The sequence below is a fragment of the Tyto alba genome, unplaced genomic scaffold (assembly GCF_018691265.1).
Source record: "Tyto alba isolate M040663 unplaced genomic scaffold, T.alba_DEE_v4.0 Super-Scaffold_3, whole genome shotgun sequence".
Classification (NCBI taxonomy): domain Eukaryota; kingdom Metazoa; phylum Chordata; class Aves; order Strigiformes; family Tytonidae; genus Tyto; species Tyto alba.
Genome location: NW_024881304.1, coordinates 7185169 through 7210565, shown reverse-complemented (window position 1 = coordinate 7210565; position 25397 = coordinate 7185169). Strand labels below are relative to the sequence as shown.

Below are 25397 nucleotides of genomic sequence, written 5' to 3'. Positions count from 1 at the left end.
ATGGTTGTGATTGTTTGCAAAAAGTCACTCACTGTGCTGTATCAGTTCTGTACCTGATTATTTCTGTTCTTTCTGAAGTTATCATGCCCCACAGTTACTCAATTTAGAAAATGACAATAAAAATGCACTAAGAAATAAACAGCGATTATGCTTCTAGAAGAGTTCTGGGGCATTTTGTTCACTGTCCCACCTTGAAATATTGAGTCAAACAGCAAAGATATTGTTTGACTCTGACACGCTGCATGCATTCCCTAACTGGTATCATTCATTCCTCTGATTGAACAAGATGCTCTTTCATTCTCCATATGAAGACTTTTCTTATGGGTGAGTGTATATTCTTCAGTAGTGTACAGTAACACCTGGGCTAATTTTAAAAAAGGCTAGCTTGATAGCCAGCAGCAGTCTGTCTTTGGTGCCACAAAGCTGTCTTTTGAACAGATCAAATTAGTCTGTGGAGAACTTTAATATTATTGATTCCTGGTTAAAACTGCCTTGAGTATCTCTTTCTACATTATACTGCACTCTGTAGACTGCACATACCCCAGTAGCAAATGGTCTTGCACACTGTACTCTGTGATTCTACTGTAGGACGCTATAGAATCAGAAAGACTACATGAAAAGCAATCAATTAAATACCCTTATCAGTTAAAATTTTTGATTAGCCCTTAAAACTTCTGGTGATAAATTTAGGGGAATAGTGTCCTGTCCTTAGAGTGGCACCTCTCTTATAAGCCATTAAAGAGTACTGGAGAACACTGCATAGAATAGGATAATGCTCCTGGCATAAAGAACAATACAATAAGTAAATGTTTGAATTCTGGAATTTATTATTGTTTCTAAATAGTCCTAAGGAATAGCTCAGTAAGATTCCATCGTGAGAAAGGCTCTGCATGGTGATGCATACAACTTCCTTTTTCCATGACCAAAATTATTCCCTACCTCAGCTTTCTTAGGTGAATCAAGTCTCAGAGGAGGAGCCCACCAGAGCAAACGCTGCTTAGCTGGGGGTGTTAAGCTAGTAATGAAAGCATTTGGATGCTAGCCTTATTTAAGCACACACTGAGGGGAACCTAATACAAGCTGCTAGGACCTTGCTGGTAGGTATTAGAGTAAGTAAAGATTTGTTGTGCATGGAAAAGGAGCTCAAAACAAAACTCAGTGAAGGTTTTCAAATTCAAATATTGAACCAAATCAAATGCTGCTAAGTTCAGCTGAAGAAAAACTTCCTGCTGATGATAACAGACACTGAATTTAGTTCTAATTTTGCTGCTCTGATGCAGGTATAACAAATCTTATCTTTACCTGACTCTAAAATATAGATCAGGAATACAGTGGTAGCAAATTTGGAGCATTGTGGCCCCCATTTACATGTAGTTGCCTTTTGCAAATACCTTTGGGGAATGTACAAAAGGTTGAAAAAATAACGCAGTCCACATTGAGGTAGATGGAAACCCATATGCAAGTAAAAGTTCGAGCTGTAGGGGCTCATTTTTCTGATAGACCAGCTTAACATCACTAGGGGCAATATATTTTAAAAGCAGCTGCACCAACCTTGCACAGGTTATACCTGCAGTTCTTTCCCTTTGCATATGCAAGGGTATAATTACATGCCATACAATGCATTTTGGATTTGTACAATTGAGCTGTCCTACATGTATATCTGGAAAGCTATCCCTCACTTGGAAGTTGATTGCATATTGCAGTCATTTTATATTTAAAAGCGGTCACAGACACACATATACACAAAAGAACTGCTTCAGCCATCAGTGCTCATTACAGGGTATTGTGTCCATTGGCACAGATGGAAAACCTGTGAGGGTACATCAGTGTATTAATTCTCTAGAACCAAAGGCTGTGAACTGAAAATCTGGATTTTATCACTGGAAAGGATTTGGAAAGGTAGTGTTTACACTGTGAGTTCAGTGTACAGTGTTTCCAGTGCACACTGAGATTTCAAGTATGTCTGCAGCCTGTTGCAGTGTGTCCCAGCAAATGAAAACTGGGATCTGTTTCAACCCTGCACACCAACTTCAAGTGTCCTCATTAACCCTTCAACAGTAGGGCTTGGCACAGATAACTCGGCTGGCACTCCTGCATACTGAATGGTTTTGTTTCTGGAAGTTGATTTCCCTTAAACGGGTGTAATCTTTTTCTTTTATTGAAGACAACTAACCAACAAATCCAAATGATTGCTGGTTAACACATGTGAGGGTCAAATCCACTAACAGTAATTGGAGAACAGATTTAGATCCATTGCAACTTAATGATAAAACATTTTGTCCAGCACACAGAACAAGTAATTATGACAATTTCTACTATACAGACAGAAAACAAGACAAAATACCTTTGCATTTTGAAGACATGCTGCTCGTCCTTCCTTTGCTACAAGACTTCAGAAAGGATCTTGCTTTGATGTCTGTAGATGACGTGCAGTAGCTTCTGCTTTGAGTTTACTTTCTAACAGATTTCTGAAACTGCAAAAGGGAAAAGAAAGGGAGGGAGATGAGAACATGTAAACAAAAAATTACGCAGCCAGCAATGTATTCTTCAGCAAAAGCTTGGACTGCTACATCTGACCTACGTATTTTTTGCAGGAGGAATTGGGTGCCTTGGTCAAGACAGAGGACAGACACGGAAATGTCTTGATGCAGTGGAGATTTATAACCCTGATGGAGACTTTTGGAGGGATGGTCCTCCTATGCCTTCTCCCCTCCTCTCCTTACGAACCAACTCTACCAGCGCAGGCTCTGTGGAAGGGAAGCTGTACCTCTGCGGAGGATTTCATGGAACAGGTACTAAAATTGACACTGACATTCCCTACATAGTTGAAATCAGCTTTGCTGTACACAGACTGACGTGATGACCGACCAACCCTATCAGGTGGCACTGGCAGGACCTGGAACCACAGAGCTGATTCAGCCCTTTGGACTGCCAACTCCTAATGTCAACATGAATTGTGTTCTGTTTGCCCTTTGCTTTTTGCCTTAACAAAACATGAAAAATTCGGAATGTGTCCAATCTGTGCTAAACCTCTCCAAATCTACAATCCCAGCAGAATTCTTCTAGATTTACAACCAGAGCTACTGAGATCAGGAGCTTAGTGTGTTATGGACATTAAAGAACTTGGGCATATTTGTGGAAGATTAAGGCACTATCCATCTGTCCTTAGCCAAGCTATCTGGCTCTGCCTATTTACTTACATGCTTTTCATAATCAGTGTTGAAAAAGTGTGTGTATTTAATGAGTACTCTGTGTAGGGAACTGAGATACAAAGAGTCTAAAATTCCAGATTTGGTGATTTTAAATAATCCTAGCCCAATGGCCACCTTTCCTCTTTTAAGTCTTCTTCCTTCCAACTGTGCTTAGCTCTATCTAAATCTTCAGTACTGCTAACCATTATGTTTTTCATTATAAATGCAGAGTCTAAAAACACCAACACTTAAACTCTTCTGCTACATACAACTGCTACTCCCATTTCCTTTCTAGGAGAAAGCAGTAACACAGATGCATTATCCACTGCTAATAAATGTCACGTCAGGCTCACTGTTGCCCAGGAACGGCCACATGGTATCACCGGGTGACATGTCCTTCACATTGCACTGACTCCAGTTGCATCATCTTTTACTTGTATAACAAACTCTAAACTTAATGCTGCTCTTATTTTAGAATTATGATTTTCACCAGCTAGTTGACAACTCACCTTTCCCTTCCCTTTATTTGCTAATGTTTGAGGAATCTGCTTCCTGAAAACGATTGTATGGCAACTCTCTAAAAGGCATGTTCTCGTGTCATCTCTGATGGAAGTTCTGTGACTGCAGAGCAGATATGGTTATGGTACATCACTGTGTTTCCATAGCAAACATTGTGCCATCTTATTTGCCTTTTTCTCAGCAGTATTATGAAAAAGCCTAAAGTTAGTGGGTACAAATCTCAAAAGGCTGATCATTTGCACTGTCAAATGAAGCACTTTCATTCAAGATGACTAACAGATTAGTATAAGACTTTCTGAATAAGGTAGCTTCGGAGCCATAAAAACACTCTCTGTACAATAACACCATGTTCTGTCACTGAGTCATGTATAAAGAGTGGTAGTTCTGGGAGGGGTTGAAAGTCCCCCTGTGGATTTAAAGATGGCCATCTTTTATATGTTTCTAAAATGCCAGCTTCCTGAATGTACTATTGCAAACTATATAATTATGTATAGAACACCCCTGCACTAAAAGTGTTATTTAGATTGGAAAACAAGAAGTCAATGTTAGAAAATGCCAGTTTTGCAGTTACCTGTGTAACCTGAATTCTGACCCCCCTACATGTGCATTTTGTATACCAGTGAAGAAATAGTATGTGATTGTGTTGTTAGACATTGTTATGATGTCTATTAACAAGGGAGCCAAAATAGGATTCTCACTGTCAAATGAAAATCAGATGTATCCACGTGTTTGAGGAGTTGAGAGGAAGCTGTGCCTTAAAGACAGGCTTCTTAATGTGACTTACAAGTTATTAAAGGAAAAAGACTTTCTAAATCTTTATAACAATAACAATTTCTAGCTACCATCATCAAGAAAAAGATGGGTGGAGACCATATGCTGAACTTGAAGGTTATCTAGCTGGCCTTTCTCCCTTGCCCTGTCTTCTCTGCACATGGGAAAGAGCTCTTGTCTGATCCACTTTTGGGGGGTGAAGGGTGGAGTGAAAGAGTTATTGTTGTTATATAGGAACTTGGACAGGGTGGCTTGACTCTGCTCTTTCACAATTACAGCTGCTCAGTGGCTTCGAGATATTAATGGAACAGCACGTGCTGCTGCTGCTTTAGTAGCAGATACGGTTATTTTAGAATGTGCTTGTTTGATTTTAGTCTTTTGGGTTTCTTGGCATGTCACTTTGGCTTTTGTGAGGGATGCAACCAAGAGAGGATATTCCAATTTTACAAAATATTGTAATTTAGTTTCAACCAAGTGGAGTTTTTGGAACAAGCTGGAAGCACAGCTGTAGTCTCTGGGTTTTCCGCCTGCTGAACGCTAAAGGGCTGCTGTGAACATTCAAGAATGAGCACTTCTCAAAAAAAAAAAAAATGGAAAAAGAAAATAAGCTAAAATCACTGCTGCAATGGAAAGTCTTAGCCAATGTATATAAGGGGCTGCAACCAACCCCCTTTATAATATTGATCTGTCTGCATCTCCCCAGCCTCAACTTGCCTTTGAATTTGCTTAAAACTACTCTTGATCCAGCAGCATGAAAGTTGACCTACTAGGGACATTGTTGCATCTTAATTTTACTTGTATGTGTTGGAGCTCTGTATGGCTTTCCACACAAGTATTGACCTAAATGGATAATTAGAGACCAGAGATATTGTGCACAAAGCTGAAAAGCAGCTGTCAACTGCTCAAAGGGCCTTAAATTTGGATGAAAAGATGAATACTGCTCAGTTACCATCTCTTCTGAGTCCCATGTGACATTTGAAGTTTTGTGATGGCAGGTTTCCCATCCCATATATATTTGCCTCCCACAAATCTTTGTCTGCTTGAAGAGGGGCCCTAACTGCATCCTCAGGAGCAGAGGAAGAGAAACTGCAGCTACTTAGAGACTCCAGAGGGAAGTCAGCTTGGCCAGCTGAGAGTAGCAATGCAGAGCACAGCCTCTCTAAAGGTTGAGTGGACTCCAAAATGTGTCCATGATTTTCAAGAGAAAGATCCTCTGAACTGCAAGAATTGCTGTTCAGTGTTGAGCTGTGTTGGTAAACACAGCTTGTAGACTTCCCCTGCTGAGCCTTCCACAAGTTAGAAGCTTTCTCAAAGCCTTGCCATGAAAGGGGATTAATTCTGATGAAGTTTAGATGCTTATCTGGAGTGCTTACACTAAGTCCTTAGTGCCCCCAGACTCCCTGCAGCATATGGAGAAGCACAGATGCTTCCAGAGGGAGATTCAGGTCCGTGGTACTTCACATCTGCTCTGAAAGACCAGAAAGCAATTCAGAACCCTGAGGACCTATTTTGCCTCTTAACGCTTTGTGTTTCAATCAGGATATGAGGGATTCTAACCTGGTTTACCTCAGGCAAACACATCAGGAGCTTGGTGTCTATGGTTAAATGGTACAAACCACTCTGAGACCTCTGTGTTGTATCACTAGCTGACAAATGTTGCGTGTTCTTACAATCATGATAAGTAACCAAAAAAATCACTTCTGCTTGTTTTAAATTTGTTTCCTCCTTAGCAACCCTTGCAAAACTTCATCTGTTAGCCAGTAGTTCATATGAATTAGCTCACTTTCTACTAAAACTACTATGTCAAATAAGAACCATTAGTCTGCTTGTCTCTGACATTCAGCTCCAGCTCATGTAGCCTAGTGTCATGAATGTTGCCTGTCATTTGTCAGCAGTGTTACAGCATTCATCAAGATATTCAGAAATGTTTAAAATGGTTGAGTTTGTTCATCAGTTTATAGTTCTGCACAGAGTGAAAACATTAGCCATAGTATGAATACTCAGTGTGCAGTAGCCAGCCAGCTTTCTAACAGTTGTTAAAATATGCTTTATTTCCTCTGCCTTTACATAGAACCAAACCCTGCCGCCTGCGCAGGCTGACAGCTATTAGCATTAGCCCATGCACGGCAGAAGCAGCCTCATTAGCATGCCTCACCAAAGGAGGTGGTAAGCAGCTCTTCAGGTATGCAGCATTACGCACTCATAAAATGCCTGCCAGATTGGGTTCCCTTTCTTTTTGATTGCTTCTCAGTATTATAATATTTTTTCTGGTGAAAATAATGAAGGCAGGGGGGTGTGCCTGTTTGCCAGGACTGTGTCATCTGCTGTCACTGTCAGCTCATGGAGGCACATGTTTGTTGACTTTGCATTGTTGCTGCACAAATACAGATCTCGTAGCCTGTTTCAGGGGGCTTGGGGGGTTGTAGCTTTAGTTTCAGATTATAGACATTGGTCCAACTGCCTGTATGACAGATTTGAATTAATAAATTCAAATCCAGAGTTGATTTTTTTAACTGGATGCATCCTGGCTTGTATCAGAAATAGTGTGGCCAGCAAGACTAGGGCAGTGATTGTCCCCCTGTACTTGGTGAGGCTGCACCTCAAATACTGGGTTCAGTTTTGGGCCCCTCACTACAAGAAAGACATTGAGGTGATGGAGCATGTCCAGAGAAGGGCAATGAAGCTGGTGCAGGGTCTCGAGCACAAGCCTTATGAAGAGCGTCTGAGGGAACTGGGGTTGTATCCTAGAGAAAAGGAGGCTCAGGGGATACCTTATCGCTCTCTACAACTGCCTGAGAGTAGGTTGTAGCAAGGTGGGGGCTGGTCTCTTCTCCCAAGTAACAAGCGATAGAACAAGAGGAAATGACCCCAAATTGCACCAGGGGAGATTTAGTTCGGATATTAGGAAAAATTTCTTCACCAAAAGGGTTGTCAAGCATTGAAACAGGCTTCCCAAAGAAATGGTTGAGTCACCATCCCTGGAGGTGTTTAAAAGATCTGTAGATGTGGCTCTTAAGGATGTGGTTTAGTGGTGGACTTGGCAGTGCTATGTTAATGGTTGGACTCAGCCTTAAAGTTCTTTTCCAATCTAAACAATTCTATGATTCTGTATTTTGATTAGAATGCCATCTTTACTGTACACCCATGTGACATCAGCTGATGTGCAAAGTAAAGGGACAACCACCTCAATGCAAATAACAAAATGTTTAATGGGTCTGCTATTAGCAGGACATATCACTGAAAAGGTCTTATGATTTCATCAGCTAATGGCACCTGATATGGAACTGTCTTTCTCTGAACTGGAAGTTTTGCCATCTCCCTCCAATGCAGTTTGTAGCAGAGAAGGTAAATGTACTACTTCTCTACTATGCATGTTGAAAAATTCTGTACTGTGTTTAGCATCATGTGTGGGACCAGAGCTGCTCAACCCAGTTTTGTTATTTACTTACTGATATCAAGTACAAATTAATTTTTCACTTAAGTGGTGTTACAGTCAGAGGAAGAGGAAAGAGAAGAAATATCTATGAACTTGGCATGCAAGAATCTCAATTTCGTGTTTGCAACTGTTAGCCAAGACAGGTGATAGTGACACAAAGTCCTACTAGCTGTATAAGTCTGATTCTACAAAAAAAAAAAAAAAGATATATGCTTACACTAGATTAATTTTCTGGCCTCTTCTTCCTCATTTACATAAATTGCAATCCATATATTGCAATAGAAGAGGTGCTGTTTGTGGCAGTGCAGAATTGTGTAGTAATTACTGTATTCCAGCTGAGCTAATGAGTTTGTATCTCCATGCCATCCTCTCCTGACAGTGGACTACTTTAATAGTTATTTATTTTGACTAATCTCCCATAAAGGCTGTTCCCCCTAGTCTGCTCCATTATGTGATTTAGATGGAGAATCATTCTAGTGCTTGTTTTTTATTATAGTCGTTATGGAACATTACTGGAATCAAATTAAATTTAGACGTATTAAGGAGTCTGGCACAGTAAATACTGCACTTGTGAAGTTTGGGGGTTGAGGGATTGGAACAAAACCTGTTTCTCCAGCACCTTCCCATGTTCCCAGCTAAATAAAGCAGAGGGGCAAGCCCTGGGCTGACTATCTGCAGCACTGTTTGCTTCCCTCTGTTAGAATTTACTGGGCAGGGATGAATAATTAAAGTTCTCCTGCCCACAGTTGTTACCATTTGAATAAATATTCCCACCAATGGAAGGGTTTCGGGGTCCCTGCGTTTCACTCAGGATAGAAATCAGCTCGTGGCTGCCCGCCATGCCTCAGGCGCTGCCACATCTCTCCAGCCTCTGTGCAGAGTCCACCCCGAAAAATGCTACTTGACCTTTTGCCTAATTCTCCCCCAGCACCGGTGTGAGCTGCCAGGCTGCTGCCAGGAACCGGCGTGGGGGAGAGACTTCTTCAGCTTGCTGCCTTCCCGGGGAGGGCTGCCCATTTACCCCCTGCTCGTTAGCGAGAAACTCGCTACCGTAAATAAGGCCAATACAGGTCAGGGGAATTGCTGGGGAGCAGCACCTGCTCGTTTCAGACCTAAATTTGATTCAGTATCTGACAGCATGGTATTAGTAATTCAGTTCTGCTTCTTACTAAGGCTTATGTATAGTTTACAAAGGGTTAATGAATGATTAATAGATATTTTAATGCGTTTTAATTAATTGCTGAAGAGGTCAATAGGTTGTTTAGAAACATGGCTCGTAGCCATGTATGACATCTTCTATTGTGTTTATAACTGCCTGTCATGCATACAGTCTAAACATGCTTTATATTCTCTATTAATAATGTATTAACCCATTGAAAGGCATTTAGAAACAGTATCTCAGGATGGTCTGAGACCAATAATTCTTGTTCTGATCTTGCAGTTTTTACCCATGTGAATGGTGCATTGACTTCAGGAGTGCTGATCCTGCTACCACTGTAATCTGTGATCCTGCTATCAACTGCAGTGCAAGCAGGACCAGCGCTTGCAAGATTATGTCTGAAAGTGGCCTTGCCTGTGAACAACAGGCAAAATCTGGAAAGGTTATAAAAGAATGAAGTAGCTGGAACCCCAAAAAACAGTTGAAGTAACTGAATTAGAAATTCCTTCATGTAGACCATCCCATTCCTTATATATATTTAATATATATTGATTTGTGAGTGAATAGGTGGTTCATGAAACTATGGTCCTGAAGAATTACACAGCAGAGCAAGAGGATAGAGGTCCTGTCTATGAGAGTGAATATCTTACCTTACTCCACGCAGGTGCTCTGAAAACAGTAAGCTGCCACAGTCGTAAATTCAAGCCCCAACCTGCCTCCCAGCTTTCGCTGTGTCTGGTGGGATACACTGCCTTGATACTTAACATCACGAAGGCTGGCCAGCATGTTAAACAGCCAAGCCAAGTTCCCTCTCCTGTGTATTCTCTGCCTGCTTCTGCCCACAGGCAGAGGTGATGGATGTACTTGACCCCACAAGGGGTGTTTGCTGTGTTACGCTAGCAAGGCTGGTGGAGTTAGGGGGCAGCTCACATACACAAATGGGATTGAAGGCCACAGACTTGGTGAACTTATTCTTTTTCCTACTGCAAATGAGGAGCCAGGACATCTGGTGGTAATGATCTAAATGCACTTTTATCCCATTGCAACACAAACATGAATTCCCAAGTCACCTAACTCCACATCATGTAATTATGAAAGCAGCTATTAGCAGCAAGGAAGATAAGCAGCAGAGGCTAGTCCCATATGTTTAAAATCATTCTTTGGTCTGCTACAGATAATGGCATGCAAAACCAGGTACAAACCAGCAGTGCAGGCTGAACTGCTTCAAGGTAGCTCTGGGGTGGCCGTTTGGTGACAAGAACTGGGAATCCAAAGAAACAACTGTGTAAATGTTTTGGGGACTGCTGGGGAACTGTCAAGCTCCTCATGATGTTCAAGTGCTTTTTTCCATGGGAAGAGCAGAGCAGACAGTTAACAGTTTAACCACTACAGGTTTGGTGTCCTTTTTTTATAAACTGATTTATGGCAAAAGAAGGTAGAGGATATTAGGAAACTGCAAACTGGAAAGGAAAAGGTGCTGTGACAACCTGAGAACCGCCACCAGCAGGAGCTCAGGCAAGCAGCCTGGGAGAGGATGTCCCAGGGCACAGAGCTCATGGGCAAGGACAGAAGTGACACTGGGACAACCCCCCACTACACAGTGGGGTTCTGTGACAAGGTACCTAGCCCTGCTTGGGATAAATCTGCTTAGGTACCGCTGCCACATAACGGTACGTCGGTGTAGCTGTGCCACAGCTAGCAGGCAGGTGAGCTTGTCCAAAACCACTTTGGATATTTCTGCCCTGCACCGATGCAGAGGCATCACGGCTCATGACTTAGCACATGCTCTCACGTTCTCCATAACTCTGTTTCCTCATCCATATGATGGAGGTAAATACGCCAGCTGATGTCAATGGGCTTCTATAAGAAATAATGAAATATTGACCACATTTCAGCAAACTTGCTGTAGATTTAACTCCAGTGAACTAAAATTCAGCATGATTTTTTTTGAGTTCAGTGCTCTGGGCACTAAACAGGCTATAGTAGAGTGAATTTATTTGTACTGGCTTACAAAACTAATAGCTGCATGGTTAATAGTCCTGGATGACCTATAGATTTTCCACCTGTTAAGTATGTTGCTTAATTCTTCTTCATTTGCCTCCCTTTAACCCTCTCAACCCCAAACCTAATAATTGTATCTGAATGTTCAGTTCCAAATAGGAAAGAGAAAGCAAGGTCATAAAAGACAAAAAGTGGTAATAAATACTATATTCACACAGAAAGTTGTTCCTCCCCCAACCTCCAAATCAGAGATGGAATGCAGTTAAAAAAAAAAAAAAAAAAAAAAAAAAAAAAGAAGAAAAAGCAGATCAAATATTTATGTTGCCTGGAGTCATACTGGGGGTCTTTCCAAGAATGGCTCATCCTGATTTACGGTCAGTCCTGATTCAAATGACATGAGAAAACTTACAGCATAAAATGAAGTCTGGCCATATTTGAGGAGTGAATAATACTTGAAAATAAACCTTTTAAAGAGAAAACATGATTGTGTATATGGAGTGCAGGCAACCACTTACTGAAAATTTTTATTTTTGTTGTTTTTTCTGCACATTCAAAGAGAAATTTCACATGAAAAATTGTGGGAAAGTATTTACAGACCAGAATATAAAATAGAATTTAAAGATTAGACTCGTGCTTTCAGACTACTATTTTTGCATATATGAAGTATGATTTTAGCATTTATAAATTAAACATTTTTAGGTATAACTCAAACTCTTTCACTGGGAAAAGATGAGTTTGTAGGTTCAGTCTGCACTTGTACATCAAAAAGGCCTAACTATACCAAAAGAGCTCTGACTTTCTTTTAACATACAAGTTTCGCATGTGGATAAATTTATGATGGAATTAATGTGCTCCCTATGCTTTTTCTTTCCTGGAAAAGAATAAATCATGCTGCTATAAACACTGTTTTACTGCTTTAAAAGGATTTGCATTACAGTTAGGTTTGTACTACCTGAATAATTCTAATATAAAGGAGTTTAACTTCTATGCAGAAAAATATAATGTAATGAAAGTTTCTTAAAACTTCTCATGGTTAAACAAGAATGTGCAAAAAAACACTGCCTCATTTTGCAGAAAAAAATGAAAGCATTTAGAAAGGAGTGAAATCCTTTCATTATCTAAGGTGGTTGTCTGGTAAGTGATGCAGAATAATGCTATGTATGACAGGGAGTTCTGTGGGGTGGCTTTTTAAGGAGGTAATCTATGTAATACAGCCAATTTCTTTTTGTAGATGTCACTTTATTCTCCTGTAAGTAAAATTGGCTGCTAAGATGTTGCCTTTAAAAAAAAAAAAAATGCAATTAAATAAGGTGAACCAACGAGGCAGAATCTGGAATTATTTGCACCTTCAGGCTTAAAACTGTTCATTGGGATTAAAGCCCAAACCCAGCATTACAGCCTGGAATACAAGGTGTTATTCTCTTTGAAAAACATTACCTTTTCTATTGTCCTAACCAAGAGGGGAAAAAAAAAAAAAAAAAAAAGAAAAAGTATAAGAATTGATGTATTTTAACTTTTTTCTCTTTTAAAAGGAAAGGGGGATGTATTTTTCTTTTCTGAAGTATGATTGTATTTTGAGCAGTGCTTTTCCTCACATGAACTTTCTCATCCAAAGGGTGCTGCTTCCTTTTATATTAAACAAGATAAGAATAGAGAAATGATTACTTCCCTTATTCCAACATACTCTTTTTATCTCCCAAGGGTTAAGAGTTAACTAACACTACATGTGCTGGAAAGCAGAATCCATGGAGTGGAACAAAACCAGTTACAACATCCCATAGAAAAGGGAAACAAGGGACACTAAAGGTTGTGAGTCACCAGGGTCAGGAAAAGACACAGCGAGGCTTGGAAGGAAAGGTTGCTGAATCTGCCTTTGATGTTTTAATTATGATTTTTTTTTCCTGAAGTGTTGCAATCACCCACAGAATGTTTCAGTTCTAGTGCTTAACTTTTTTTCCCTCTGATTGTCTCATTTTTGTCATCATCCATGCCAAAGAAAATACAGGCATAAAAATTTATTGCATAAAGGAGATGATCTAATAATAAATACAGGAGCCTCCCATGTCAGAGCTTAAGTCTGTTTGTGTCTCTGTATTTGCTTCCTAGGAATAAATAACCTGTTCACTCTTGTAGGGTCATACAGAAATAAGCTCTTTGCTGGTACTGGAATGTGTTATTTGTTTCCAGTTTGTCACTGATGCCTTCTCTCTTCACCTGTAACTGTTGTTTTTTTTTTTAGCAGTTTGCTGTCTTTCTTGGATGGGTACAGCTTTCCTACATATTATTATTATTATCCCTTAACATCCAGGTTCAATAAGCAAATCATCATGACTATTGTTTCACTTTCTGTGAACAGCAGAAAGGAATGGAACAAGGACTATTCAGATGAGGCTAAATCCTGAAATCTTACCCAAGTTTTACTCAAGCAAACTCCTAGAGATCTATGAAAGTCCCAGAGGTCTGGGTTTGGACTAACAAAAATTATGCCACAATTAATTGTGACACAACTGAGGGGAAAATGAGTATGGGCTGTGGACTCTGGGGTAGAAACACTGTGCTGCACTCCTTTATCAGGTGAGAGGGGGCAGAGGTGGTGAATGGTTGGTGAGTGCTTTCCTTAAGTTAAAAATGACAAAAATGTGCAGAAATTTCCATAAAGCTGAGACATCCACAACTCCCGTGCATGAGCAGGACCTGCAGTAAACAGAACTGTCCCAAGTCAACTCAGCAAGGAAACCAATCCTGGGAGGGGACGAAGTCTTGTTTCCATCTGACCTCCCTGCATTCTGAAGCTACTTGCAGAGGAGCCAGAGGGGTATTTTAAATCCCATGACACTACATCATCATGACATCAACGCCAATTTTTCATGGAACCTAAACCTCAACAGCACTGTCTTAGGGGGTACTAAACCCCCAGAGCTGCTGTCCTCTGGAGGAATACTTAGTCTGTGTTTCCAACAAAAGAAACAATATATGACTCTGGATGCTCTTCTGTATTTCACTCTTTTCCTCTTCTTCAATCCTTTGCTGTTGGTTCCACAGAAGAGCAGTGTCCAAACAATGAGATGCAACCAACAGATGGGAACCTCAGTCTGGACCCTGTAAAGTTTAGCCTGTTGCCAGTCTTTTAAGACTCAAAATAACAGTGTTGAGTATTCAATGTTTCTTGCTATGGTGGTTCTTATCCTGGTACCTGTGAAGTGTCTGTGCTTGGAAATCTCTGAAACCTGGCTTCTAACACATCAGAAGGAAGCTGACAGCAAAACACGTGCAAAGTAAGAAAAGTTTAGACTAAAGTTACTTGCTGTGAGAAAGCAACTGTAAGATGAAAAGAAAAAGTAAGCAGAAATGAAATATACTTTTTATTTTTAGGAGAGAACTTGGCTTTGAGTAACAATTGCTGGAGAGTTCAGGACTTTTGTTAGAAAAGAAAGGGTCTGAGTTCTTATAAGAAGTTTAATATAGCACTGCTGGTTGACAACTATGTTTGCTGCATGGTGATTCTTCCATTACTTTTTGTTAGTTTCAGTAAAAAGCTTCTTGTCTTGAGATTGGTTGTGATTTAATGGCATTCTTCTAACCTGACTTCATGACAAACTCCTCAGCACTTCAGAACAGCTAAAGTACATTTAAAGCCCTGGAGGTTTCTTTCTGTATTTCTCCCCAAATTACTGGATGCTGAGATTTCGCATCCAAGAACAGCCATAGTATTGGAGTGTTTCCAGGAGCTGCATTTTAGTTGGGGCAAAGAAAAGACAACATACTGCATGTAGGCATACCCATTAACAGTAGGCAATACTCTGTCTCTAAAAGATGAGCATCTGACAATTGACTGCACAATGAAATGCCACCTGCATACTTATACCAAGATGGAGCACTTCATGCTTTTGTCCCTGAAGCTGCACCTGGAGCCCAGAGTGTGAGGACTGAATACACTGTGCAGATCTCCATCTGCACTATTTCATTTGCTATAGTTGACAACTCGCGTGTTCTTTGAACACTGTAGCTGTTAGTACCACAGAAATTACCTTTTCATTGCCACCTTACAGAGGGGTCATAATAATAACTGCACAAACCTCTTTGATCCTGTTTGACCTGGCTCCTGATGCCTGCTGTTGTTGCTTCTGTTTTTCAGCTCGTCACGAAGTTATCACCAAAGAGATCCTCGAGCTGGATACGTGGGAGAACCAGTGGAACGTGGTGGCCATCAACGTCCTCATGCACGACAGCTATGATGTTTGCCTTGTTGCTAGGCTGAACCCTCGGGATCTTATTCCTCCTCCCCCTGATTTAGTGGACCAATAGAAGTTCAGTGATGCTCAGTGCTTCCAGATTCTGCAGAAACTGAAGAATTTGGAGAGACAAATGCTGCATTGGCTCTGGGTGACAGCTGAGTCCCATGCAGAGGAGCTGGCAACACATGCTTAGGACAGGATTGCCTTTGAGCTGCGCTTCTCAGACGATGCTTAATTTGCTAGTACTGGTACTCTGGACTTCTGTGACTGAAAGTCGAGGTTGCCCAGCCTTTGTGTGTGGCTCTTCATCTTCCATCTGGCTGTGCAAGCTCCGGTGTTGGGTGCGGCCTGGGCTTCTGGGACCCTTTGCCTCAGGCACAGCGTCAGCCCAGGGCTCATTTCACAGCAGTGTGACAGATGAAGGAAGGCTCTATAGCCAGGGAAATCCCTCCTTTGCTGTTCATCCCACCTGGTTCTACTAAGCTACCAAGGAGGCTAAGAAATATATTAAGTCTTCTGATAAAAAACAGTCCAGCTGTACCAAAGGGCCAGACTGATGCAGGAGCAGAGGGAAAACAGAGAAGAGCCTTTGTTTGTTTTAAACAAAAAAACATTAGCCAAGGTTCATTAGTCAAGTACACCAGCTACTGCAAACATTATCTAGCTCACAGACAGGACAGTCAAGACATCCTGTCTTTGCCAACAGAGCTGAGCCTGTGCTAGTAGAAAACTAGTCTTTTGGCAAGAAGTCATAAGCGAGTCTTCCACCAGGGTTAGTAGGCAGTCTGTACCAAAGACAAGAAGAATCCTAAACTTTCACATAGATCTTAGCTGTTACGAGGTCTGGTGTGACCAGAACCTTAAATATCAGTTATAAAATGCTCTTCCTTTAAGAAATAGAGAAGGGGATGTAAAATAAAAAGTAATGAATGAGACCAGTATTATCTGCGTATCAGCTGTGCAGCTACAGGAAAGGATAGATGGGGTAAACAATAAATGTTTATATAACAGTAGTTTTTATAGAAGTAGCTTTAATGAAGTAGCATAAGGTAAATTTTTTACCAATAGAATTGGATATCATCATAGGGAAGAGAAATAATTCCAACAGTGTTTCTTAAGGCAGTGCTAGCCTTTATAGGGATTGAAGACAGTAGGTCAGAGAGGAAATTGTTACCAGTACTGCCTTCCCATTTGAATTACCAATAACTATTCATCAGTTCTCTGGTGCCTACCTTATAGTGTATCTGTCTGTCACTGCCTGGGCAGTATGGCAAAGAGAACTGGAAATTTCAGTTGTGCTCTTGGGCCAGAATTTCAAATGGTAGTATGCTGCAATGCAGAGCGAATGTCAGAGGCAAACACTAAGAGTAAACTACAAGATAGTACAAGAACTATTGTCAGCAAGAAGTTGCTTTTGAGTCTACAAAAGCAGCAACAAAACCGGAAGGAAATAATCGGCAAAGAAATGAAGGAATCCATCAGGTAGTTCATCTGTAGTTACTTGAAGGACTTGCACTTCAGAGCATCTCCATTTTCTTTTTCAATTGTGTTTTAGGCTGTAAAAATGTCAGCTGATTCTTGGGTGTTTTTTGCCTGCAATGCTTATGGCAGAGAGAGATGGAGAGGATGACCCAAAAGCCCTTTCCCAATTCTGACTCTTTTGATTCATAAACTATTCTCTAAAATATCCAGTGGGAAAAGTAAACTGTCATATAAAAACAATTAGCAGTAAGGTCACTAAAGTTTAACTGATAACTACAGTAGGACACAAGACTGCTCAGATAGTAAGGGAGTTCATGGGGGCAAAACTAAGGAAAACATGTAGAAAAGGAGTAAATCTGTGAGCCTTACAGCTAATCTCGTATCCCTGTTTCCCAAGCAGAATGACTGTCACAGTCTAAACATATACTCTTGTATCATTTCTGTATCATCCAGTCATTCTTTTTTCTTTCCATTGTTCATATGTAGGTCATCATCCATCTAACACAGAGGTGTGACAAGCATGAACTTCAGTGGTACAAATCAGCAACCGGTTCCTAGAGTAACTGCTGTAACCTAGTAACCACTCTGGTCACTAAACACAGTTGTAGGTATAAGATCAAGGAGGCAAACTCTGCTTTAATATGTTTTAAAATAAAATCATTAGAAGGTTCTTCCAATTAACCATTCAATATTGGAAACTCTTTTTTAAACTTTCATTGTTACTGCAAAGTAAAAGTAATCTTATTCTAATTTCTCTACAGAGCTCTCAAGGCAGCTGGAAGCAATGTTCCTGAGCATCAGTTAAGTGTTTCCGTGTGAAGGTCCAAATCCTGCAACTGTATCTACTGATTTTGCTTCTTTCACCTTTTTTTGTTTTAAGAAAGAATGTTTTAAAGGTTTTTCTTGTCTTCGGTCTCTGATCTGTGGTCTATTCCTGACAATTCAAATCCTGCTGTGGTTTAAAGCCTGAGTTAACCTACTGGATTTCACACTTATTTCAAGGGGAGAAGGGAGACTTTTGCTGGCTTTCATTAGTCATATTTGAACATATATATGGAACACAGACGAGACTCCTCTATTAAACATTTATTCCAGTAGTGAGTTGGCTGTTTCTTTCCCACTTCATATGTTTTGCTTTTTAAACTGCTATTTAATGAGCCGGATGGAAGGAAAGTATGTACTCTGGGAAGGTCTGTCTTGATAACCAAGAAGAGTAATTGCGTATGTTTTATATACTGGCCTTGCACTTGGCTAGCTTGAGCTGTAGTGGGCAGTTAACAGGTTGTTCTTTGTGGACTGCTGGCAAGTGCTCTGCCCTTGCATGTACCAAGCATTGGGTTTCCTGCTGCCCATGGGGTCTGACTGTTAGCTGGGACTCTTGTGTGTCTGTGTCTGTCAGTTTCTGCCCAAGCCTGAATGTCCAGAACTATATATCAAGCAGGGAATTGTTTTCTTCTGGATTTAATATCTAGAATAGGAGCACTAGCTCCTGAATTTTGTGGGGGCCCCATGTAGTTTGTGGTTTAGGCTTGGGCTGACTACAATTTCTAAACCAATATTTGGAAATGAAAGCTTAACTGAGGAAGGAAGAAGCAGAAGGCATGCTTATTGAGAGGTATAGGTCTCAGCCAAAACCCTTCTGAGAGTATATGAATACTGCATGTCTGATATGTCCATGGGTAGTCTCACATTGCTGAGAAAGTCCTTAAGAACCTTAATTTCTTCTATTACAAATCCTGATGCTAAAAAAAAATAATATTACATAATATGCATTCTCCAACCTTGTGAGTTTCACTGAAATAATAGTTTACTTCAGCCCCTTTTCGTCTGAGCAGTGGTTAGCTGAGCATTTAATCAAGGCTGTCTTGCCATCATCCGTAATTGTAAAATGCAAACAAAGCAGTGCTGGCAACCTAACGACTATTTAAATGAATGGGGGGATTATTAAGCAAAGGCATACACTTCAGTTTCACTTAAAATGCTGAAGTACACCACTGGTTGCCAAATATGAAGAAAAATGTTGGAGGTAGCTGGTCACGTGGCACACAGGGAGTAAAGCAAAAAATGAAATGCTATAAGAAGATAATTGAAGCTCTCCGTTTTTATTCCCAGATAATGTTGTATTTTGATAAATAAATGTCCATGTACAGCTGATTTCATAAGGATCTCTGTAGATCTCTCATCTGTTTTCATCCATGTGGTCACAAGGAACTGCCCATGTATGTAAAGCATCAAGCATATGACTACCCACCTCACATACCACCACTGTGACTGTCTGTGGCTCAGTCCCTGCCTGTGCCAGGAAAACACACATATACATTTTGCATGTATACAATACTGAAATTTATGGGGCAGTTTCTGTATTGTGTTCCAGATGTATTTGACAACAGGAAATTTCCTTGGTGCACACAGAGCTGTCAGTTCCTCTACCAGCACTCCCAAATATGCTCCAGGTAAGAGGCTGAGGGAGCATCAAAACTGAGAGACTGGCAACAAAGATAAGAGATGCTCCTAGAATGTTGCAACATGCAGCAAAGCCAAGGTGGGCAGAATGATCCTCCCCATCTCTTTCTAGGGAGTGTTCAGACGTAAAAGGGTTTGGCTCTGGATCTTCATCTTATATTTTTTGCTCTACTTGAAATGTGTAACGAGATCCTTGATCACCTGAAAAGCAACAAAAAGAATACATATTTTTTTAAAATATTAAAATATATTAATTATGATCTATATTGGTTTTCTGCTGATTTGGAAGACAATGACATTCTTTTAATAAGCTGTTTAGCTACTGGTTGCTATCTTAGCTACAGTGATGGTCTTTCACAGGCTGATCTCCCAGTGGATTATGTTGCTCCTCTGAAAATTTGTTTCATGAATCACAGTGCTTTGAATCACCAGGTCAGAATTTCAGTTACTCTTTTGCAAATTTCTGTGACTCTCCCTACAGTGTTTCAAGTGGACTCTACCTTCAATTTCAAAGAAAAGCTATTTCACCCCCAGTCGTGCTCAGCTGGAACCAGCACATTTGCAATTTACTATCATTTGACATGTAGAGGTTGAAAGCAAAGGAAATATTGGAAAATAGCTAAAGTATACACAGGCTATACTCAAAGAACACTTTCCTTCTTTTCTTGGTGAATGTTTCCTCTGTGTTTACTGCCCTGCCTGGGTGTCTGATGGAATGATTTACTAATAACCTATGACTGCAGCCATGGTGAAGGCCATGATGGGGCTACGTGTTTGTGCTGCAAGAGCAGAGAGAACCAGCATGGTGCAGAGCCGTGGCTCCTGACAGGCTGGCCTGCCTTGCCATAAGAAATTACCTTCAAACAAAAATGCATTTAAGTGTTCCAGGATGTATACTCCTATGTGGTTTATATACATATGTATAACATTATTTTTAGAAATTCTTTACTGACATCAATAAGACCCATTTTTTAACACATACCTGGCAACTCTTGTCTTCTGCATAGCTCATCAAAGTACTTCAAAAAAAAGTGCTGGTCTTTAAATATATGGAACTGTTCCAGGCTTCAATTCAAAAAGAAACTTAAATTCCTTGCTGAGCTAAGGAACAACTGGGGAAATCTTTCAGTCTTAACCTATGTCTCCTTCCTTCTCCAATTTTTTGCTGGCTGTAGGGCTCCCCTCAGAAGCTCAGTGTCCTCTTGAAAGCTTTGTGCAAGTCTGTTCTGTTTCTCTTGCCCTAACCCCATTTCTCCCTCAACCCACTTGTCTGACCAGCCCTTAAACACCTTTTTTTCCCCTTCAGTTCCCCAGAAGATGAGAACAGCCACTCGGGGTGTTCACCAGGCTCCAGACTTCTCAGAAGCCTATTGCTTGAGCAACAGATCAGTTTTGAAGGACAGAAGGAAGACCATACCAGCTCCCTGGATTTGAGGACACTCATCTTTGAGGAGGTTTCTAGTCCCAACCCAAATTCTGTGGTTCAGTCTCATTGCAAATAAAACCTGCCTGCTCTGCAAAGTTGCTGGTCCTCTGGCTATGACCAGGGCAGGAAGGTAGATGACCTGTATTCTGCTTAGTCTTGCCACTGTCTCGCTGTGTGATCTGCTAAGTTTGACATTAAATGCCTTGCATACTGTGCCATAGCTGTAATGATTGCAGGCACAAGACATTATCATTATCTCTGATTCCTGAACACTGGTTGCTACAAAAACTGTCTGAAGCACAGAGGGAGGCGTCTTCATTATTGCATTACAGCTCATGTCCTAAAGCCACATTTTCTCCTGCAGTTTCAGTCAGGCCAGGTTTCACTGAAGAACCTGGTCTCTAATTTATCAGGTTTTCATCTTGGTATTTTTTCTCCATTTTGTCCTTTTCTAGTCATTCTTTATAAGAATGCAAGTGACTTCACCAGGTTTTCTATGAAATGCATTATGCAAACTGGCCTCCCGAGGCTGCTGACTTTTCCTTATCAGGTTCGAAGTACAGCCACTAAAGTGCCAGTCAGCTGCACTACTTTATTTTCTCATTCAGCAACTTCACAGTAGAGGAAATGTATTTCATCCATACATACAGTAATGTGAGAGGAAACCACTTCCCACATACACAAATTCCTGACTCATTCCTTTCAAACGTGGCTGAAACAACTGCTGAATCCTAACATTAAAAGCTATGATACCCATTCAATAGGCTTTTCCAGGCTTTCCAGTATGAGGAGGAGGATCACAGGGAGATGTCTTGTAACTAGAGCACAGATTGGAAATTTGAACCTCTGGGGTTTGTTTCCAGTTCAATTACTCCAACTACTCTGTTTACTAGTCTTGAGCATCTCATCTCTGCTCCTAGGTTCACCCATGCAAAATAGTTATAATAATACATCTCTACTTGTTTTGTGGGTCTGCCTTGCTGTGTTTTTAGAGAGGGTGGCTCACAGATGTTTGTAATGTTATGTTGAGATCCAGAGATCAAAAAGTGTTATAAAATGGTAGAATAATAACATTATTGCACTGCTGTCATCACCCTGATTTTTGGTAACATGGTTGGCCATAGCATTCAGAAACTGAGCCTTCCTGGGAAAGGAGAGACTGGATGTTTGCTGCTAACAAGAGTATTTTGTTTACTTCTTCATAGTCAAGCAACAAGAGATATCTAATTGTGTAATACGTTAAGTAGAAGAAGAAATTTAAGGCTTATTGCATGTACCTTCATAGCTAGTCACACTTCTACACAGGCAGAACTAATCTCAGCAAATAGAGAGGTCACTAATTGAGGCTAAATTTGAACAGTAGTAATTAGAAGAATGAGTGAACTGTATTTTTCTCAGGGCAGATTTAATTTAATAAATTATGCCACTTAGTCACAGTTGCTACAAAGCAAAAAATAAAAGGTGCTTTACAGAAGTGTAGTAGATTTACTGGATGACTGAGACCTAAATTTAAATGATCTACCACAGCTTTGATAGGAAACCTTAAACTCTCCAGGGATTCCCACAACGAACTGGTGAAGCAATTAACTAGCCACTAAAAAGCACTGTTGCATCCAAGGAATCACCTGCAGAATACATTTTAGAGGGTTTTTTTAATGATATTACTAAAATGTAAACAATGTGGGATCTACTTGCTGAGTTACTGAATTGATACTAGGGATTGTGTTGCCTTTCCCACCAAATCTTAGTTGAACTGACAAACAATTTATAATACTTACTGACAGGTAATTTATAATACATAAGGCCTAAGATTCCAAATATCTTGTAGGTCATGACAAGTTTTGCAGGGTAGAGAATGTTTGTTACTAAGTAGATAGTGAGATATACTGGCATTTCCTCCCAGTTAAAAAGCCCCAACAAAACAACAAAATAAATAAATGCAATTTTTTGTAGAACAGCACTGATCAGAAAGGTGCCTAATTGCTTTGCTTCCTTTTAATATGTTAGACTGGAAGCCTGTATGCAACAGCTAGTTGGCAACCTTTAAAAAAATCAGTTGGGAGAGAGTTACACAATAAAAATAAAAAATAGGACAGACACTTCTCTCACAGACACTAGTATAAGTCAGTTATAACTATTTTTAAGTCATTGATGAAACAAAGGCCTGAGCATCTTCTCATACCTAAAAATATCTCTCCACTCAGGGAGAGGCTCACAGTGTTAGGATTTCACCCTTCTAGTGGGGATGAAAAGGCAATGAAGTGAAAGATGAGATGCGAGAGACTGGTAATGGAGACCTAGACCTTTTTAGCTATAAGGTCAGATATAGTGCAGGTAGAGGACTGCTGAAAATGACTCCCTGTAGATGGCTGTCTACTGACCACTGCTAAGCATGTTACTATATGGCAATCCCATATCTAATGGGCAGAGAATCAAATGGCTAAAAAAAATCTCCATCATCACAGCTGGCCTCCCTCCTGGGACCTCCTGGAATAGCAAGGTCAAGGTCTAAATAACCTGTAATTCTCACCTTCTAGTTTCCAGGTGATTCTTGTTAGCAGCATTAAAGATACAAGGCATGGGAATTTTGCACTAGTTTTGTCTACACCCATAAGAGGGATACCACAAAGATTTAAGGGAAGACAAACCTAGACAGTGGTGAAGAGAAGGGGAAGAACTCCTAAATCAGCCTCATCTTAAAAACCATTTCAGGTGTGTCTGTTCCATTTATTCTTCATTCTGCCTGCACTCTCAGTTAATTCACTGCAGCAGTATCTCATTTAAAAAAAAAAAAAAAAAAAAAGGGAGCAGTTCTTTAGTTAAGGTCAGTTCAAATCCCTCAGGAAGAAAGCCCATATTTAATCTAGGTCCCAAATATCATATCAGACATTTCAGTGTCTGTGATTTGTGTATATTTTTCTACATGCACCCAGAATGACAGGCTAGGTGCTCAGACTGCTATCTCTGTAAGGTCTCTCTGAGATAAAGTCTTCGAATTCTACTCCTGATTACAATGACAGTCACCCAGAATAGGACAGCATCTCCCTAACCATGTTCCCCCCCAAAATATTGCATTTGATTGCCAGATCATTTCATAGTCCATGGTTGCCATGCATCTCCCCTTTGCATTTCCTAGAAGGTAAACCCGTGGAAGGACTGATCTTGCTAAGGTCAGAGATAGCTATGACTAGTTTAATGCATACAGAAATAATAACATATCTAAATCCATAGTCCCCTTAAGTAGCCAAGATTAAAATTGCAATGGTAAATATTGTACACTGTGACAGTTGGTGGCATTGGCTCAATCTTCCTTTTTGCCTTTAAGAAGGATCAGAGCAAAAGACTCCACATGGATCTTGTCCCACAGAATTGTACTACGCTGTGTGCTATTTACAGGACAGGTCTTTCCAGAGTTCATTGAAGTCTTAAATTTTAGCTTATATTCAGAAGATACAAAGGTTAAAGGGTTTTGAATATGCTTATTTCTTGCAGCATCCTTCAGTAATAATGCCTTTTAATGTTGTGTTGCTCACTTAACTACTTAAACAATCTACAACAACGCAAGGTGCACAGGGAAACGTAAGAAGATAAAAGAGTAAGAAGAAAAGTGGCCTTTAAAGGTGTCTGATAGATTCCAGCTCCTCTCTTCTGTCAGCCGGCACACACCTGCACTTAGGTGTATGTTGGTAGCAAAGCTATAGCCATATTGCAGTTATGAGATGTGATTGTAAACTGAATAGATGTACCCAAGCCAGATCTAATGATGAGCAATTAAGATTCAATAGTCTGGGTGTCTGCTGCCCTAGGAATTCAGTATGGCTTAGACAGCCCATGCTGAAGCCCAAGCTGTTATGTGCTCACTGCTCTCATTAATTATCAGTCTCAACTAAAGCTAAGGTAGTCACTTACATTGCAGTCAGAACTCCTGAAGCAGAATGAAAAAGACTAAGTCTGTAGTTCAGCTGCAGAACTTGAAAAAGTCTTCTGCAGGCAGATCATTTTGTAGTCCATGGTTGCCATGAAGCTACAAAATTGCCTATACTGGCACAACACAAAGAGAGGCATAGAGGCAGGAACAAGTGCCGGTTAATGGTGTATGGTATGGCAGCTGCTTGTGCCAGCGCTGCCACTTGAAAATTCACTCATCAAACAGTGCCTTAATGCACCAGCATTCATTCACCTCAGCTCTGAAGCTAGCCCACTGTAAAGCCTGCTCCTTGGAGAGCTTTAAGGGGACAAATAGTCCAAGACTGTACAAAGATCGATAATTGCTGCAAAGCCTTGTCATGACTCATGCCTTAATAGCTTACTGCTTGATGGCTTCTCATGCTCTTATACAAAGATGCCAAATAGCATATGAACAAAACCATGGGATAGGAAGTTCACCCTCTTTCCAGTATTCATAGCTGATAAAACCTTCCTAAAGGTTCTTGTTAAGTACTTTTCAAAATGGATTAAGAATCCACCCCTGCTCAGCATTGCAGCATGGAGCAGTCATCTGATGCACAAAGTAACAGTTATCTTGCCAGGAAATTTGCTGTACTAATGCTGCTGTCCTAAGAAGCTCAGTCTTTAATCTGATTTCTTTGTTTCTTATTTCAGGCAAGCTGCTGTAACAGAAATGTTCAGTAAAGACTGATAAGCTACTTGGCATGTCTATAAAACCCAGGCGTGTTAACCATTCTCTTGCTGTTCCCAGCTGGCCAGGATCCTG

At 40.5% G+C, this 25397-nt stretch overlaps 1 protein-coding gene across 2 annotated transcripts in view; it reads left to right on the top strand.

The window, feature by feature from the left end:
* Positions 1 to 17891, top strand: part of KBTBD12 (kelch repeat and BTB domain containing 12) — a 41676-nt gene extending 23785 nt beyond the window's left edge. Inside the window, exons 5-7 of one of the 2 annotated variants that reach the window (XR_006165933.1) lie at positions 2595 to 2792; positions 15213 to 16794; positions 17556 to 17891. Coding sequence is in view for 1 of the 2 variants with exons in the window: in XM_032994884.2 (XP_032850775.2) it covers positions 2595 to 2792; positions 15213 to 15382 (368 nt within the window). In the remaining variant the exon portion in view is untranslated. Of the gene's footprint in view, positions 1 to 2594; positions 2793 to 15212 lie in introns of both variants that reach the window. The other variant, XM_032994884.2, reaches the window with a different exon arrangement.
* Positions 17892 to 25397: the final 7506 nt, after the last annotated feature.